Genomic DNA, 19,334 nt, shown 5'->3' on the forward strand with positions numbered 1-19,334 from the left:
GAACGGCAATTGGTTCTTGTTGTACGACAATGCTCCCGCCCATTCCGCACTTATTGCGAAGACATTTCTGACGAAACGTGACATTGTATACAGATCAACCATCCACTCTACTTTCTCAATCTACCACCATCGAACTTCCTTTTCCCAAAGTGAAAACTGCCCTCAAAAGAAAGGTTTCAGGATGTTGAAACTATAAAGAAAAACCTAACTGCCGAATTGAACATCGTCTCATTGGACGCCTTCACTGATTATTCCCGGATACTTTTAGAACTGTGCAATAAATACGTTCAATCGAGTGGAGACTACTTGGTGGCAAGAGTGCAGGCAATCTAGCGAGCGGTTCTTTGCAACAGTAAAGTAGACGGCCCGACTTCTCGTGGCAGGTTCGGGAGCTAGCTAGCAGCTCTCTTGAAGACTGCTGTTGGTTGCTAAGTGGCCAGTCGCACAAAGTAAAGACGACACCACACTAAACATACACTACATGACATTCACGACTGGATTAGCGGTGTTTATGCTTTTGCATAATGGCATTCAGCAATTTTGTGGGAATCCCTAAACCCCTCGAACCCCTCTGACAAGTAACATTGTCTCTGTGTCCTATGATATTCTCTGAGATCATTGTCTCACTTCTTTTATTGTTCTTGGTTTTTAAGCGCGCTAGAGACCATATTATGCCATGAACTATGCCATTTATTTTTTGGCATTGTTACTCCTCCTTACTGCTCCGTCATTTTTCGAATAGGCTTTCTTTCGAAAGAACGTTTGAGATCTCGTTCTACCGTTTAGGTGCATCAGCAACTTACATCATATTGCGTAAGTTGCAGATGCACCTAAACACCATATATAATATGTCTGTACGTTGTTTGTATTCTGTGGTCGATTTGCTGGACAAAACATCCGAGTTTCCGGGAGAAAAACCGTGGTACCCTCGCCTGAAATTGGCTCACTCAGTCATGTTGTGAAAAAGCCCCATAAAAATTCGCGTCATTGGTTAGATTCGGACTCAAATCCTTTCCATTCTGTGCGGGAAGGACTGTGGTTATACCAACTGGGCTACGCACGAGGGCTTTGGCTACAGACATTTCTTATGACTATCCAATTATGATATTCTAGTCACTATCCGTCATTGGTTACTGTCAAATTTGGAATGAAGTGGATCCTTGGTGACAACTAGGTCGAAGATATTAGATCTCCCCGCCCTTGTAGTTTCTCTGGCATGTTGGAATAATCAACAATCATCCAGATGATTCAAAATCTGTTCCACGTAGTGTATTGCCAGTATCTATTTCCAATCTATGAGAGATAGGTTGAAATCGCCCATAATAAGGCAGACACACTTGCTTACCCATTCAAGTTGCCTAAAAAGATTTTGCCTGTAACATACCCCCACTTCTCATCTTAGCTTCCCTTTACCGCAAGTAATCTCACAGCGCATGTTCAAGGTCCATCCTGGGAACAGTGATCTCTTTCAAAGAGCTTTTGATAAAAAGAATGATTTCTTCGACCCTTCTTAACTCTCCTGAACATATTATATTCACCATAACGAAATTATTCACACCCGTTCTTGTCTCTTTTAGTCCAAGTGCATGAACATTGGTTGACCTAAACAAAAGTTACAACTCGTTTAATTTATTTTCAATACTCGTGACATTACTGTATGAATAAATTAAATTTTGCATTTTATTGCTTTTTACAACTCTGACACATCCATTTTAGCTGCTTACGTTTTTTTTCCTGGTGGTATGTGACTGTTCGTGGTTTTTGTGCCTCTTTCAATGTCTTTCTGTGCATAAGGTAATTACACGTTGCATACAAGTACTCACAGCGAGTACTAATTTGCGACCTGTTTAACATAAAATCAGCCTTATTTGCACAGATGACAATCGATGAACCTGCTAATGATAGGTTCTCATAACCGATGACTGATAGTTATGAGTTCTCTCATACATCTCTACTTTCGCCAGAATTCAGAATAGGCACTCATTTTCCAGGTTTGTTATGATAATTTTTTTTAACAGAATTAATTTCAATGGTCAGTTACCTTTTATATTAAAAGAACTTTGCTTACCGTTATTATTTGTAAGAGAGGAAAACCTTAGTAATATTAATTACTTTTCATTGAACTTATTGACGTTGATTAGGAATGATTAAATTTAGAAACTTATCTACAACAAACACCGTGACTTATGCACACTTTACAGGTCTGATCAAAAGGTGAATTTATATACAAAGTGCGAGACCGGTTTCTGTATAAGTTCTAAGACTATTTTCCTAAAAAAAATTATAAAAACTTGCGTTTTTATTAACTATATCTTTCAAAATAGTTTCGCTCTGATGTAAGTGTCTCAATGTTCCTGCCTCTTCTCCAAGTGTTCGGTTGTGAGCCGGTTGAGTTTTGCAGTTGCACTCTGTTGGATACTTGGAATGTTATAAAATCTTTGTCCTTTCAGCTTCGCTTTTTGTTTAAGAAGGAAAAAAACAATCACATGGGACAATGTCAGGTGAATATGGTAGATGTGATTACTACAGGAATGTTTTTTGCTCCAAACATTCTTTATGGAAAGTGTAGTGTGTGCAGGAACATTGCCATGGTGGATAAACATCTGCCATTTACAAACAGCTAGAGGCGTTTTCTCCTATTTTCCGTCAATCGGAATCTCTTTATAATAAGCCTGGTTGACCATCTCACCATTGTAAAAAAATTCAGAATGAAAGCTACTCTGATTGTCGAGGGAAAAAAAAAAAAAATCCGAACAACTTTTTTTTTTTTTTACATTTTATGGAATCTGTCCTTAACTTCCATTGGAATGACTGGAATTTCGTTTTATCGTCAACGATAATGCAATTGATGAAATCATAAATAATTTCCAATCTTCAATTCACCCTCTCGTGCCTCTTCTCGACATCGAATATTTTGATCATCATTCAACGATCTTGGAACAAATTTTCCTGACAATTGACGCGTCAAAGGTTTTCGCTCAAAATCGCTTCGCATGATCCAAAGGAGTGTCTTAATTCATAAGCAATTTCTCGGATTTTTAATTGCCCATCAGAATGACTCTTTTTTTTATGCATTTTGACAATCATTTCGTCACTGTTTGAATTTGAGGGCCAATCTGAACATTTGTCGTCTTATACAGATTTTTGGCCGCTTAAACTTTTCATCTAATGGCAAATGGCATTACTTAAGCGTTATCAAATACAATTCTTAACAATAAGAGGATTTCCGCTCTATGTTTTCTGTTCTTCACGCATGACTTCATGCATACTTCTTCTTCCTCGTCCTTCAATCGTATCCATTGCGATCGCAATACAGGACTAAGACGCCTCTGAACTTTAATATGTGCTGCTCATTACTAAGGCGCCTCCGTAGCCAGGTGGGAAGGAGCAGCAGTGCATAGCACACACTTCTTGATTAGACCGGGGTTGGAGCCCGTCACCACTAAATACGGAGGATGCGGAAAGGTCAGGGAATGACCACCGCATATCCCGGAGCAATATGGCCTTAGTTGCTAATGCTCCTAAAAACCAAATAACTAACTAACAAGCTCATTACTAGTTTTCTAGAACGAGAAAAAGCTCGAACCAGTAATGTGGTGATCCCTTTCCTACACTTTCTCAGCTTGGCCTTCTAACATTTCTTTCCTAATAGTCTTGAACCTTTTGATCGGACGACATATACCCTAGCGTTTAAAAGCTAAGGAATAAATAAAGATCTGAAATTAGTTATGCGAGCTTATAAGCGGCCGAAATTGGCAAATTACTAATCCATAGAAAAACATATCCCAATAGACCTGTGATCTCAGTGACATTATTATCTCAGAATATAGGCGTAACATCAAATCTACATGTTGAGAAGGAGATTATTAATTAATGTTGGAAGTTAATGAAAGAGACTTAATTAATGTTGGTTTGGAGGAACTGGCTGGCCCATGGAATTTACACACAACCTGTGTAAAAGGAATTTCTGGCATCATGCATTATCGTTCATTAAAGTCGGGACCAATTGCTTCTGCAAAAGGGAGAATTTAAGATTAGGATCTCATCTGTTTACCTTACAATTCTGAATTCCACGTGGAAAGTAATTGAGATCTGTATTGCCGTTAACAGTGATTCCAGCTCACCCCATTATGCCTCCTTTTCCAAACTCATCTCTTTCCCAGATGTTAGTGGGAGGGAAAATGAAAAATGAATCTCCAAATGAAAGTACATTTGAAAATCCAGTTGAAGATTTTATCTCTACAAATCAGCGAAGAGCACTAGAGTCTGTTATTTCCTCGATCAAGTCGACATATCATTGCCAATTGAAACGGGTTCCTCTGTATTGGGTTAAAGGAACGTAGATAGCTGGTCGTTGTGCTTAGAGACCCCTTTCATTGAGTCTTACGTAGACAAATCATCCTATAGATCTGACAAGTTTTGAAACAAGTTGCTGTGGTCTGAATCCGTACTCAGATCTACATAGCGGTCATCTTACATTGAGGTGATATTATGTGTGTTGGTGTTAAGTGCCAACGCAGCTAAGGCTATGGGGCAACGGTATATTATCTCTGTAAATTGCCTGTGTCCTGTGATCGATATGCCAGTTTTGCTGAACAAAAAAACCAGAGTTTCTGGGAGAAAAAGTCATGCAGCTGAACGGCTCAACGGCAGGTCACTGTGCGACAGTTGACATCGCAATACAATTTGGGGTATTGAAGAACAATGTCCGAAATGACAATGCATCACACTCATACTTGTTTTTTTTTTTTTTTTTTTCAATAAACTAGGTGGTTCTAGCCAGCCTTCTGGAAACCCCACCACCTATTTACATACCTTAGAGATACATAACCCTGGCATATTAGCTGTACATGTCTTTCATGAACCTGAACTGTACAATTCCTCCATAATTTGTCACAGAACAGTTCCAAACATTTAAATCAGTCATATATGATGCTCCTCAAGTTGTAGTATAATAGTCGTCTCCTCTGAAAGACCTGTATAGCAACCAGTTGAAATGCACACAAACTGTCTTTTGATTTTATTAGTTTCCTCACAACCATCCTCGAATATGTGCAAACATGGCAACTGATGCACTAACTCATTTCCCAAGTCATTGAACTCATTTCATACACAAAAAGCATAATTCCAGTGTTCCAATGCTCCTCATGTGCACGTAGACCTCTCCCTAATTCCAAATTCATTCGGTCTTGTAAAAAAATGATCCACGACTTGTAATGAGAAACATCGTTTGAAAATTTGGAGTAAACCAATTGAGTTGTCTTCTGCCCTTCTGGTCTACTGCTAAAAGAGTTTAGTACTTTCCTTTAGTACTACGGGTCTTTCCTTTAGTACAACGATTATAAATGTAACACTAGGGTCACCAGGAACGTTAGTTCAACTACCCAGGTGTATTATGTTCGTGAATAGTATACGACTCTAGTCGATTTGCCTGTTTTGCTGGTCGAAAATATCCGAGTTTTCGGAGAAGGACCTTGCTATCTACGGCTGAAACAGACTAATTCGCCATAGAGTGAAAAAAGCCCATAAACGTTCCTCGCGTAATCGATGGGATTCGAATCGGGGCCTTTTCCTTCCGGTGTGGGAAGGATGGTGACAATGCTACTGTGCTACTCGCGCAGTTAATACTGCGAGTATAAATTCCACAGCAGACGACCCAAGGGACATGCTGTCCTCGCTGCTGAATATCGTTGACGGCGAATGTTGTGGCATCAACAATGTGCTTGGTTGGACACTGGAGGATTGGATTCATCCGACCAACACACTTTCGAGTGTGCTGGTCGGATGAATCCAAATACCTGGTGCAATATGCTGACGGACGCCGTGTGTGGCGCAAGCAACACGACTCGGGGACCCATCGTACATGGCGTCCACTATCCAGTCATGTTGTGGTTGTTGAATATGGTGCATGTTTTGCTAGCAAGAACTAGGACTCCTGATGTGTATGGGCCAATTTTTCACTGGTGAGTTTTTGTTTTTGCTTCCTGTCTGACTTGGGCCATCAGAGATTTGCTAGCACCTCGTGGTATTGCACTATTTTCCTCCTGTACGGAGGCCGTAGGCACTAATCGTACCTAATTTGGCCTACCATCCTGTGGTTGGGGGTGAGTACTCAGAAGTGTGACCGTACAGGTGATTGACAGTTAGGGTAGCCAAGCGGTGAGCATAAAATAACACTCCATACACAACTCACACAAACAAACACCACATTAATCACAGTCTGGCAATGTATTCCTGTATCATTACAGGGATACGAGGCAGAATTGAATTGACGTTCCAGGTGCCGCCAGAACAAAGGACAAATAGACTGCTCAGCAAAATTAACAGAACACGTAGAAAACGTGGTGTTACTCGTGCAACTTGCGATAAAGCAGGACAAAATTTGGCAAGGTGGTGTACCATAGAATAATGATGAAATGAGGAGGCAGCACGGAAGTTTGGACAGGTACAGGGGAAATATAGGAGTTGATAAGAATTGTCGAAAATGTCACATTACACAAGTCGATACAAGATGTTTGAAATTATGGCCACATGACATCCATATGGCGTATGATTCACTCCACCGGCTAAACGGGCCTCACAGCGGTGAACCATGGTCCACATAAGTGTGTCTATAAAATTCTGGGGCAATAAATGCCATCTTCCACCAGCGCAGACCTTAGTTCATCAAGTGGCTGAGGAGCTGGCTGTCAGCATGCAATGCGACCCCAAGGGACATGCTGTCCTCATGTCACATAAGCGCTATTCAATTTAAGTATGGCGATCGTGCTGGCCACGGCAGTAGAATATCTTCAGTTTCACGGTATTCCTCCACCACTTAGCTCAATGTGCAGTGGTGTTGTCGTTCGTGAAAAGAAAATCTGGGTCAGAGGATCTGTTCTCGGTACTTCTTCTCAGTTTCGGTACCCCTATCAAAAACATGAAGAGGGGTGCGGCCGTTGATCAAAATTTCACCCCACATGACAATACCACCTCCACTGTAAGTGTCACTTTCGGATGTTGGAGGAGTGGCCTCATTCCTCGTCTACAGATGAAATAACGTCTAGATTTTGTTCTAGGCTAAAACGAGACTCATCAGAGAACAGAACTGTATCCCATTTGTCAGGGCTTCAAATTACGTACTCATGGCACCAGTTTAGACGAGCTCTTCGTTGGTTTGGGGTTAATGGGATACAAACCAGTCTTCCTTGAATAGATTCCACTTGAATTGTGCTTTGTTAACACAGTCTGGTTGGAAATGTTTTCACCTGTGGCCGTATATATCTCAAGAGACAGTTGATTACAGGACATCGTAGGGTTCTACACTGTGCTGCCACTTTATTAGCTACACCCCTGCTGTGAACACAAATGGGTTTCCCCCACAGCGTTGCAAGTCACATGACCACGGTTGTGGATTTAAATGCAGTAGAACAACCTTTCTAGTATCAGTTAAACAAACCGTAGCAAGAATGGGGAAAAGGAGTGATCTAACGGACTTCGAACGTGGCATGGTAGTAGGTGCAAGACGTGCTGGACAAAGCATCTCTGAAATGGCAGTTCTCCTGAACTTTTCACGCACCACGGTTTCAAGAGTATTGAGAATGGTGCAACGAACAGAAAACATCCTCTCAACGGCACTCCTGTGGAAGAAAATCGCTCGTTGGCGAGAGAGGTCAGAAGAGGATGGCTAGAATTGTGCAAACAAACAGACGGGCCATAATATCGCACATCACGTCAGAATACAACCTTGGTGCGCAGAACACAATATCGCAACGGACCACTAGTCGCACTTTGTCGCGAATGGGCTACAACAGTCCACAGCCACATCGCTACCTTTGTATCGAGGATTGGAAAACAGTTGCTTGGTCTGACGAGTGGAAGTTCCTGGTGCGTAATGTTAATGGAAGACTCAGAATTTTGTAAAAACAACACGAATCCATGGACCGGTTATGTCGGACGACTACTGTGCAAGGTGGTGGGGGCAGTGTTATGGTATGGGGAATGTTTTCTTGGCACATGTTAGGTCCATTGATACCCATAGATTCACATCTGGATGCCATATGGTTGCTGACCAAGTGCATCCGTTCATGTTGGCATTTTATCCTCAGTCAGATGGTTACTTCCAGCAGGATAATGCACCGATGCACAAAGCCCGAATCACTATGGAATGGTTCTCAGTCCACGGATCGCAATCCTATTGAACATCTTTGGGATGAGCTGGAAAGGGCTGTTCGCTGCAGGCCTGCACCTCCATCGAATCTCAAAAACTGCGTGACACACTCATGTCTGCATGTTACTCCATTCCTGCACAACGTTTTCAGTATCATGTTCAATCCATGCCTAGCGAATTCAGGCTGTTTTGAAGGCTCAACACGCTATTAGGTAGGTGTACCTAATAAAGTGGCAGCACAGTGTGTATCTTGCTGTTAGAGCCAGATAGCGGTCTGTTCTGGTTGATGTGATCTCTAGTGACCTTGGTCAGCTCTTCTTGAAGAAACTGCCGAAACTGCTTCCATATTTCCGAAACGACACTGCGCGACATATTAAGCCAATGTGCCAACCTCGCCTGTGTGACAAAGTTTTTGAACGGCCGTCCATCTCCAAAAATCATCTAAACGGCAATGATTTTCCATCCTTAGTACTGAGATGAGGTTATCCCATTGAGCTAGCCAAAAAACAGGAATGTAAGTGATGTGGTTGGAACCTGTGTTCTTATAGGCATGAATAATTATGTAAGTTGGTAGATCGATTTCTATTGATACTCGGAAATTAGCATTAGTAGAGGCATACGATGAAAGAAAGCAAGCAAGCTTATGCAGCATCAGCCAAAAAAAAAAAAAAAAAAAAAAACCCGCTCCTATTTCACCCCTCCGTTCATTCCAAATACCTGTCCAGCTCATATGCATGCCATGATGCTCATTATATCAAATATTCGCCTTTGACGACACTGTTCACAATATATTATTAATGAAAAACATTTTGTTCTGTTAGTTTTGTTGAGCAGTATATATACATACATGCTAGCAGTGTTTGAGACCATGTGCACCCTACCATGTTGCATTTTTTTTTTTTCGAACAGTAACAGGGATCTACCAAGAGGGTAATGTGCCGTGTCATTGGGCCCACACAGTGCATGTGGAACACAGTGAGGTGTCACCCAACTTGATTGCCATCCAAATTCTCCTGACTTCGATCCAGTTGAAGACCTGTGAAATGTTTTGGACGGGAAGTGAGTCATATATATACACGCAACCGCAATCTATTCCGACACTTTGGAAAGTCTTGCATTCAGTCAGCATGGCTGCAGATCCCTATGAACATCTCCAGACCTCTATTTGAGTCAATGCCGAGGCGGAGAGCGGCTGTTATCCATGCAAACGGTTGCCCAACACGGTATTAGTTAGGGTCATAATTCAAAGATCACTGAGTGTGTGTATATATGTATATATATATATATATCCTATTCTCTATCCTTTTCGGATGTGAAAAACGGGCTTCAGCTACCACAATCAACTTTAAGCATGTCTATGTGGTAATGCATTGATTGTTAAAATGAGTAATTTGCAGGCTCCACCTTCCCACAGCAATATGGATGGCAGAATTTACCAATATCTGAAATCGAGATTCTCTTCATTTAGAAAGAAAACTGGCTTTCACTATAAAGATCGTTTCTGTGCTGATCTGAGAGAGAGAGAGAGAGAGAGAGAGAGAGAGAGAGAGAGAGAGAGAGAGAGAGAGAGAGAGAGAGAGAGAGACCTCCTCAGTCATCTCTGTAGACCTGTCCCCTTTTCGCAATATAACAGCAAGCTCCATAAAATGATAATTTCAGGCAAGACCTCAGTTGCTGAATATATGCGAACATAACATCTAAACTGCATTACTAGTTTCATATTGTTATTGGAATACTCGAATATTCTCAGCATCCATCATTGCACCACCTTGTTTGCTATTTAAGTTTTTTTTTTTTTATTTAAGCATAATACTTACCAAACCCATGGCATGGCCGCCGTGACTGGTTGTTGCTATATGGTAATGAATAAAGGTTATTTATATTTTGAATGATAAAATCAATCCTACTTTGAATTTTAAAAAATATGTAATTAATGATATTGAAATTTCGCAAGATTATTTAATGAAAAAACTTTCAAGCCTACAGACTAGTAAGGCTCCTGGAGTTGATGGAATATACCCTATAATCTTGAGAGAGGCGGCAAGCGAGTGCATTGAACCACTGAGGCTGGTTATGCGAGCATCACTAGACTCTGGGGAGATTCCCTTGGATTGGAAAAGTGCAAATGTATCTCCCATACATAAGGGTGGCTCTAAAAGTGAAGTGGGAAATTATCGACCTGTCAGTCTGACTTCAGTAGTAGGGAAAATCATGGAGGCATTGATCAAGGGTGGAATTCAGGATCATTTGGATCGAATTGAAATTCTCAAGGATACTCAGCATGGTTTTGTAAAGGGAAAATCATGTTTAACAAATCTGGTTCGCTATTTCGAAAGGGTCACTCACGAGCTGGATTTAGGGAATAATTTCGACATTGTTTATTTAGATTTCAGCAAAGCTTTTGACTCAGTCCCACATGAGCGGTTGCTTTATAAGCTGGAACAGGTTGGAATCACTGGAAAAATCCTTAGATGGATAGAAGGATGGCTTCAGGGCAGGAGGCAGAGGGTTGTGATAAATGGCTATTCCTCAGATTGGGTTGATGTAAGAAGTGGGGTTCCCCAAGGATCAGTATTAGGACCACTGTTGTTTTTAATTTTCATAAACGACATTGATGAAGGGATAGAGGGCGTGATGTCTAAATTTGCAGATGTTAAAATTGGTAGAGTAGTTAATGATCACTGTCAAGCTGAGCTTCTTCAGAGAGACCTAGATAGACTTCAAGAATGGTCAGAAAAATGGCAGCTGTGCTTTAATCCAACAAAGTGTAAGGTATTACACCTGGGAAACAGTAATCCCAAAATAACTTATTCACTTGGTGGAGTTCAACTAAACCTAGTACTGGAGGAAAGGGACTTGGGTGTTACGATACGGTCAGACATGAAATTCTCTGAGCATTGTAAACAGGTTGCAAGGAAGGCCCATGGTGTCCTATCGATGATCTATCGAACTTTTGCAAGTAGAGATAGGGACGTGATAATCCCATTATATAAGGCCTATGTTAGACCACACTTGGAATACTGTGTTCAAGTATGGAGACCGCACCTAAAGAAAGACATCGAGCTTCTTGAAAGGGTGCAAAGAAGGGTAACTCGCCTGGTGAGATCGGCAAAAGGGCGTCCGTATGAAGAAAGACTTCGAATATGTGGGTTGCAGAGTTTGGAAACTAGACACCTTAGGGGAGATTTGATTGAGGTGTTTAAGGCTCTGAGAGGCATCAGTAAAATGAATGAGGACAAAATTTTCAAGATTATAAATGATGCTAGAACTAGGGGACATAAATTCAAGTTACGCGGGGAAATGTTTAGATTGGACTGCAGGAAGTTTTATTTTAGCCAGCGAGTTATAAATTACTGGAATAAGTTGCCTTCATGGGTGGTAGAGGCCGACAGTTTGGGGAAATTCAAAGGTCATCTGGATAGTACTTTCGGGTAAGGGAAGCGCATAGGATGATAGGATTAATTTCCTTTTTATTTAATTTTTAATTTCATTTTATTATTTTTATTTATTTATTAATTATTATTATTTATTTATTTATTTAATTTTTGTTTTTATCATTGTTTTGTTCGGATTTTTTTTTTTTTTTTTTTTTTTTGGCTGGTGCAGCATAAGCCATAGGCTTTCTTGCACCATACGGCCGTTACTAATACTAATTTACACTAGAAGGTCGAACTGCAACTAAAGCACTGTATGCTGAGGTGTTTTGTCGTCCTCAAGATGATGAAGCACCTTGAGTTTAGAAGTAAATGAAAAAAATTACAGGGGATTGGAATTTTGCTGCATGCATTAATTATTCGACTTATTTTTAACCTCTCGCTCTTTTAAATTTCTGAAAAGTGTGTTCCCAATATTGCTGTTCTACACAGTGCAATGAGATTGAAAGTGCAATAAAATGGCATTGGTGTCCAAGTTTACAATTGGTTTCAAAATATGTTGATGCCAAGGGATACATTGAAGTAAATGGCTGAAAATTAAATGTCTTTAAACGTGTGGTTTTGTTTTACATTTTAATCAGCATGTCTCATTTTCCTAAATGAAAAATGTAACTTCCAATGCGGATTGCCTTGCCACCCCCGATTGGGACCGACTAACTAGGCAGTAGCGTAGCTACCATGTAGGCAGGCAAGGCAATTGCCCCCGGGCTCTTTAGCGGCTAGGCGTCTTTGGCTGTCTCCTGTTTTTGCAATTTTCATTAATTAAGTAGGGGCCCGAACATGTTCTTTGCCTCCGGGCCCGAAAAAGGGTAGTTACGCTACTTACTAGGTCAATATATGAAAAAGCCATAAACTCTTCCGATCTTGCCGGAATTCGAACTCTGACCTTTTATACATGGTGTAGAAGGACAATGATCTTAGCATTGGCGAAACTGTCATCCAACTTTATTTAGTGTAGGTTTGTTGAGTTTGAAGTGGTCTTTACCTACTCACATTTAAAAATGTTATGGGTTCAGCGCAGTTGTACATTTAATACTTCGGTTATTCTTCACAGATGTAAGTGTAAAAACATCGTAAAATAGTTTACCAGTTTTGAAGGGAATAAATAAAAAAAAAAAAAAAGGTGCGACACTAAAATATCTCGAGAAATTAGAAGACGCAACTTACGTAATGATGCTCAAAAATTAACAACGCTGTACTGATTTGGATGCGATACCTATGCCTTCGTGTGTCTGAAAGCGTGAAGCGCAATACGCATGCGCTCTCTGTCCCTTATCGAACTTCAATGGCGACATGTACGTGTGGAGTCGTGAATGTTGAGCCATTGGGAGTATGTTATCTGCTAATTCCCTAAGCTGACTTGTATGTTTAGACCTGAAGACTGGAGAAGAAGAAGCGTTCATTTAATTGTAATAAGTAAGCAAATAATGATTAGCCTTGACAGTTTTCGGCTGTAGCGAAAACGAGTACATGTAAGTTTTTGCTTTGATTGATTTTTCTGACTTGTATTGGCTTAGAAGCAAGTCAGCATCCAGCATTTTTGTATCTTATTACAGGTCATCGTAACGCAACGCAACAGAATTCTGCTCTATTTAAATATATAATATGGATGCGTTTGTATAAATGTATTTTTCTTCTGTATACAGAGTTTGGAAAGTATCGTAAATTTAAGACATGTTATACTCTCGCACGAAGGGGATATAGACCACGCTGCTAGTGCTACTTGGACGCCTGCTACTTCTGCCATTGTGAATGTATTGTCACGAGACTAAACCATGCCGTTTTGCAGCATGAGGTTGCGTACAGTTTAAAAGTACGGCTGGAAACATATTTTTATTTCGTCAGTTCCCCAAAAGGGAGCTTGACGCTCTGGGAATTAACATAGCATTCTTTGGAATCAAGATTAAGCATCCCACAGAAATCAAAAGGTCCTGTTTGTGATCATTATTATATTTTCACTTGGAAACTAGACTTGTGTTGGTTATTCTCTCGTAAACCTGCCAGCGTCCATTATGGCGGCCAAAGTTGTTACGAATCAACTCCACGCAAACGGTACCTCGACGGAGGGTAAAGGCCAGAGAGAGACCGGGACATATGCTCAAGCAGTTGCGAATGCAAAAATTAAAGGTATGTCCGATGACCACAGTGACCAGATGGATGAAAGCAGTAACTCAGAATCAGGAGCTTCGGATATTAAAGAAGGCGAGCTATGCTCATATGGTGATAGTGTTAACAAAACTCGCAGTCGGGTTAATAATGCGAATGGTTTAAATACTTCAGTTTGTGCTTCAGCAGTGTGCAGTAACAGTATTGTAAATTCTGTGATCAGTCCTGAGTGTGAAAAAAGTTTGACAGAAAATGGTCTTGTTAATGAAGAAAAAATGGATGAAATCAAGGTGAAACAGTTTGTAGAAGCTCCTCTACCGAAAGTAAATCCTTGGACTGCAAACAGGAATGCTGCACATGTGATAAGTGGGAAAGTTCATTTGGATAAAGCCGAGAAGGAAATTGAACAAGGTTAGTAATTTTCATGATTAATATTATTATAAAATGCGTTACTGTTCATTACAGATTATTGTAAAGGCTCAGAATTGGGTGTTGTTTACTCATTGATAACTGTCATATACCATAATGTATTATGTTGAGTTGTACATGAATTTAAAAAAAAAAAAAAAAAAAAAAAACAACAGGTCAGTGCAAAATAGGTTTGTATGAGTGTCGTTACACAGTGGATACTGATTTGATGAATCAGCTGGCTGAACCATTGCATAACAAACACACATGCACGAAAATACCATTTCTACAACATGCCACTTATTGATCATATGCAATACCATAGTGGTATTTTGCATATTCAGAATTGGTGGTTATTATTCTGAGATATTTATTTCTTGTTTGTTTTATTTATAGGTGGATGGGTTATGTTTCTGATGTTTTATTAATAAATAAGGCATTTATTTTATGAATGTAATATGGGACTCTTCATATTTTTATATGTATTTAATTTTGTGAATAGTGATTTAAATTTATACTTGGAAGGGTTGCTTTAATTCCATGGCTAGGCTACATCTTGAGTACTGTATATAGGTCTGGAAAGATGTAGATCTGTTGGAATGGGTGCATAGAAGGCCAACCAGACTAACAAATGGATGCTCTTACCTTGTAGGTGGTAGATGACTTTCATCAACCGGTGAAATACCACCACTTTGCTTATTGGAGGCTTGAAGTGGTGAAACCCATGTTTAGTCTCTAGAGCAAAGTTTCCGGCATCCCCCTCCCCCCATACTTCTCCTTCAACCCATGCACGGTACTAAGTACTATAGGTTTTGATACCTTTCGTGTTTGGGGTTTTCATAAAAAAAAAAAAAAAAAAAAACCTAGAAAGGCTTCTTGGATTTCTCCACTGTATCAATGGTTATCCTTGACTTAACTTTTTTTTTTTTTTGTTATATTTTAATTTTGTTCTCTACTCTTTTCTGTCCTCCCAGTCACCATTCCTCAATTTCCTCTTTTCCATAGCCACCTTCACTCCCTCCATCCATGTACTTCTAGAGGGTATCCATTCCATTGCTCTTTTTGGTAGCCTCTCTTCCCCCCCCATTCTCATAACATGTCCATATCATACTATCTGCATCTGTGAGACCAAGCCTCCAGAGTCACTTCCCGGTAAAACTTGAATAAGGTGGGGGATAAACAGCACCCCTATATGATGTTTTGTTTTGAATGTCCATTGCCTTCTTATATCTGTGTTCCTGACTCTTTCCAATTTAGATCTTCGGGCTGATCTTCTCCAAAAATCCATCTCGACAGCTGGTAATTTCTTGTTTTGCCTTTCTTTTATAGTCCAAACCTAAGATCTGTATAGTAGAATACTCTAGAAAATTGTGTTATATATTAATTGTTTGGTTTTTGGAAGAATATTATTCCTCCATAATAATGGGTTCAACATTCCCAAGATGTTTCTTCCCTCATTAATTATTCTTGTAATCTCATCTTCAGATGAGCTGTCCATCTGCATAATAGCTCCTAGATATTTAACTGCTTCACATTCTTTATGTGTTCCATTAATATTCAAAACTTCCCCCTTTGAACTCCATCTTTTTTTATTGTTTCAGTAACTTTCTACACATATAGTCAGCATCCTGCGTGATCAGCACCTGGTCATCTGCAAATAAAAGATTTGAAAGGTGAATGTTTTGATCCACACAATCCCAGTGATCTGCATCTTTGGGACCAAGCCTACAGAGTCACTTCCCAGCACAACTTGAATAAGGTGGGGGATAAACAGCACCCCTGTAGCAAGCCTTTTGATGTTTTCAGTTTTCTTGGATGATACAGGGGTGCTGTTGATCAGTGGTGGTTGTATTGAACATTTTTTCCATAGCATTCCACATCATCTTTCTTGGGACATTGTAAGCTACCACCGATATAGAAAGGCTTCAGTTCTGCAAATTTCAGCATCTCGAGACTAGGCATCTGTGGGGGAGATCTGATTGAGGTGTTTAATACCTTGAATGGATTGAGTAAGCTGAATGTTAATGGAGTTTTTCCATTTGCCGGAACTATATACATGAAGGGGCATAAATTCAAGTTGAGGAAGGATAGATCTGCAGAAATTTGCCTTCAGCCAGCAGGTGGTTGTTTTTTGGAACAGGCTTCCATCTGTTGTTGGGAAGCAGATGGGTTGAATAAATTCAAAGAATTAATCAAATTCTTGGAGGGTACAGATGGGTGAACTGTGTAGGTTTTTTTTTTTTGGCTGATGCTATATAAGCTTGTTTTCTTGCATCATTTGCCATTACAACTAATTGTTTTATGTTTAACAGTGTATCAGAACGATGGCAGACACTGCTCCAAATTTGGATGAGATGGTTAGAACTAGAGTTATTAGGTTCCAAGTATTATAATATAGCCTTGGATGAGAGACCAAACTCAGGGAGTGCATTGAAGAACTTGAATGGAAAGCACCAGGAGTGTGGGTGCATTGTAATGATGCATGTGTCAATTTCCTATAGTCTGCTTTTCCAACTGAACGTTTTCTTCAAACAGTATCACACAGTTGCAGTAGAACTGTTTTGTAGTATTCCTAATTCACTGTTGGACTGCGTGGGGCAAATTCATAATGAACATTAAGTTTCCTGTGAGGAATAAAATACAAAAAAACATGATCTCCACATTTGTTAGAGATTGTCTTGCTTTTTTTGCATTTTGAAGAAGACAGTTTTCCACTGAGAGGACTGGATCATAGACATTAACCCACACTTTTTCACCAGTAATGATGGAAGAAACAAATTGTATGTCAGTAGCAGCAGGTTGATGAAGATCCTTCTATGTAAGAACTTGCTGCTCTGTATGATCATGAGTGAGGATGCAAGGCACTAACTTGGCAGAAAATCATTCCCAAATCTTGTTTTAAAATTGGTTGACATGTCCCATAAGAAATACCAGTTTCACAAGCAACATTTACAGATAGATAAATGTTGATCATTCCCAAACAGATTACAAACACGAGTTATTGAATCATAGGTTTATGAATTTGAAGGGGGGGTCCAGATCATGGATCATCTGTCAATGAACAGATCTTCTTTAAACTTTGAATGATTGAAAAATCTCTAAATAATGCAGCAATAGATGGAATCATTAAATAGTGGATTTTCCTGAGTTAGCCAAAATGATGCAATATCCCAGTAACTGACACCAGTGTTGCCAAGTCTTATTATTATTATTTTTTTATGAAAACCCCAAACACGAGAGGTATTAGAACCTATAGTACTTAGTACCGTGCTTGAGTTGGAGGTTGAGAAGATGAAAGAAGATATTTGTTGACATTAGACTTGAACTTCTGTAGACTGTAATTTTCAGGAGATACGTATGAAGGAAGGTTGTTCCAGAAAACGGCAGTTGAATGAATAAACGAGGAAGTTGAAAAGTTGGTTCTGTGAGTTTGAAGTTGGACAGTAAATGGATGTTGGCTAGTGGCAGACTGTTTTGAAAGAGAGCAGGAATTATAGCAGCCAATTCAGAAGAACAGTGCCCATGGAAGTATCAGTAGAAAAGGCATGCATCAGAAACAGTACATCTATGAGACAGCGAGTGGAGAGACTCTGTTAGAGGAGAATCATTAATTAACCTAACTGCCCTCTTCTGAATGGAATCAAGAAGCCTGAGAGAGGTTTTGGGGGCACCACCCCAGATGTGGGAACAATATTCCATGGCAGGGCGGATTTGCGATTTATACAGAGTGAGCAGCTGTTTGGAAGAAAAGTAACGCCGAGAGCGAAAGAGAAAACCAAGTTTTTTAGATGCAGAGGAAGCAATATTTGTAATGTGCTTGTGCCAAGAGAGATTAGAAGTCAGGGTAATCCCCAAAAGAGATATATCATTTTGCCTATAAATCGGAGTGTCACTAAAGATAAGCATAGCAGCAGAAGAATCCTTTTTGCGAGATATAAGACAAGATTGAGTTTTAGAAGGGTTGAAATCAACTAAGTTGTCTTTGCCCCACTGGAGAATTACTTGAAGATCGGCATTTAAGGAATTAGTAGCAGATTTTCGAGAAGTTGAAGCTGATTGAGCAGGACAAGGTTTCTCAAAATGTAAAGTGGAATGCAATGTGCTATCATCGGCAAAACTATGGATAGGATTTCCAGTCAATGGAAGAAGGTCATTAATATACAAGAAGAAAAGAACTGAACCTTGGGGGACACCGGCATTAGTGGAGAAGTTAGAAGACAAGAGAGCCATCTACCATCACCCTCAATGAGCAATTAGAGAGAAAACTGGTTAACCAATTACAACAGTTGGCAAACCACAAGATGGAAGCTTGTTTAGAAGACCTTTATGCCAAACACGATCAAAAGCCTTTGAGATGTCAAGAGCAACTGCTTGTGCTTCACTGAACTTTTCCATTGAATTTGTCCATAAATGGGTAACATAAGCCAGAATATCACCAGTGGATCAACACTGACGGAATCCGTACTAGCGATCATTGATCAGACAGAAGGTTTCTAGGTAGTTTAAGAGTTGGTGGTTAATTGATTTCTCCATTACTTTAGAAAGAGTAGAAGTAATTGCAATGGGATGATAATTGGATGGGAGAGATTTGTCACCCTTTTTAGGAACTGGCTGGATATGAGCAAATTTCCAAGCAGGAAGAAAATCACCTTTGGAATAAGAAAGTGAAAAAAGGTGGCAAAGAAGGAGTAAGTTCAGGAGCACAGCTTTTGAGAACAAGTGGAGAAATACCATCAGGACCTGGAGCTATCTTAGCATCAAGATTCGTCAAAATTCTTCTGACATCCTTTTGACGGAAGACCACAGGAGGCATTGAATGGAGCATGGTGGGAGGTGTTTTACCAAGATCATTAATACATGAGCTGGAAGAAAAATGGGATGTTAGCAAGTCAGCTTTATCCTTGGGTGAAGTGACAACAGAACCATCTGGTTTTGACAGGTGGGAAGTGTATTATCAAAATCATTAGTACATGAGTTGGAAGAAAAATGGGACGTTAGCAGGTCAGCTTTATTCTTGGTTAAAGTGACAGTAGAACCATCTGGTTTTGACAGAGGTGTGAGCGGAGATGGGCAAAAGTTGCGTCCAATAGCTCTGGGAAGAGACCAGAATGCTCGGCTACCATTAGGGCAAGAAGCAAGTTTTCTACTCTTAGCCTGTTCAAACTTTAGTTTGGACTGATTAATAACTGCTTTACAATTGTTGCGAGCTTTGGTGTAAGCAGAAAATGAAACTGAAG

General features: G+C 39.9%; 1 protein-coding gene across 3 annotated transcripts in view; it reads left to right on the plus strand.

Annotated features, from left to right (window-relative positions):
• The window catches only part of larp (La related protein), a 467,832-nt gene that overhangs the window by 116,246 nt on the left and 332,252 nt on the right, over positions 1 to 19,334 (plus strand). The window contains exon 1 of one of the 3 annotated variants that reach the window (XM_090369299.1): positions 12,882 to 14,100. The exons of the other annotated variants lie outside the window; for them this stretch is intronic. Within the exon in view, the coding sequence (XP_090225425.1) occupies positions 13,596 to 14,100 (505 nt within the window). The 5' untranslated portion in view covers positions 12,882 to 13,595. Of the gene's footprint in view, positions 1 to 12,881; positions 14,101 to 19,334 lie in introns of those variants that run through there. 3 annotated transcript variants of the gene reach the window in all.

This window comes from Mastigoproctus giganteus, chromosome 3 (genome assembly GCF_048544385.1).
Source record: "Mastigoproctus giganteus isolate SK-2022 chromosome 3, ASM4854438v1, whole genome shotgun sequence".
Lineage (NCBI taxonomy): Eukaryota > Metazoa > Arthropoda > Arachnida > Uropygi > Thelyphonidae > Mastigoproctus > Mastigoproctus giganteus.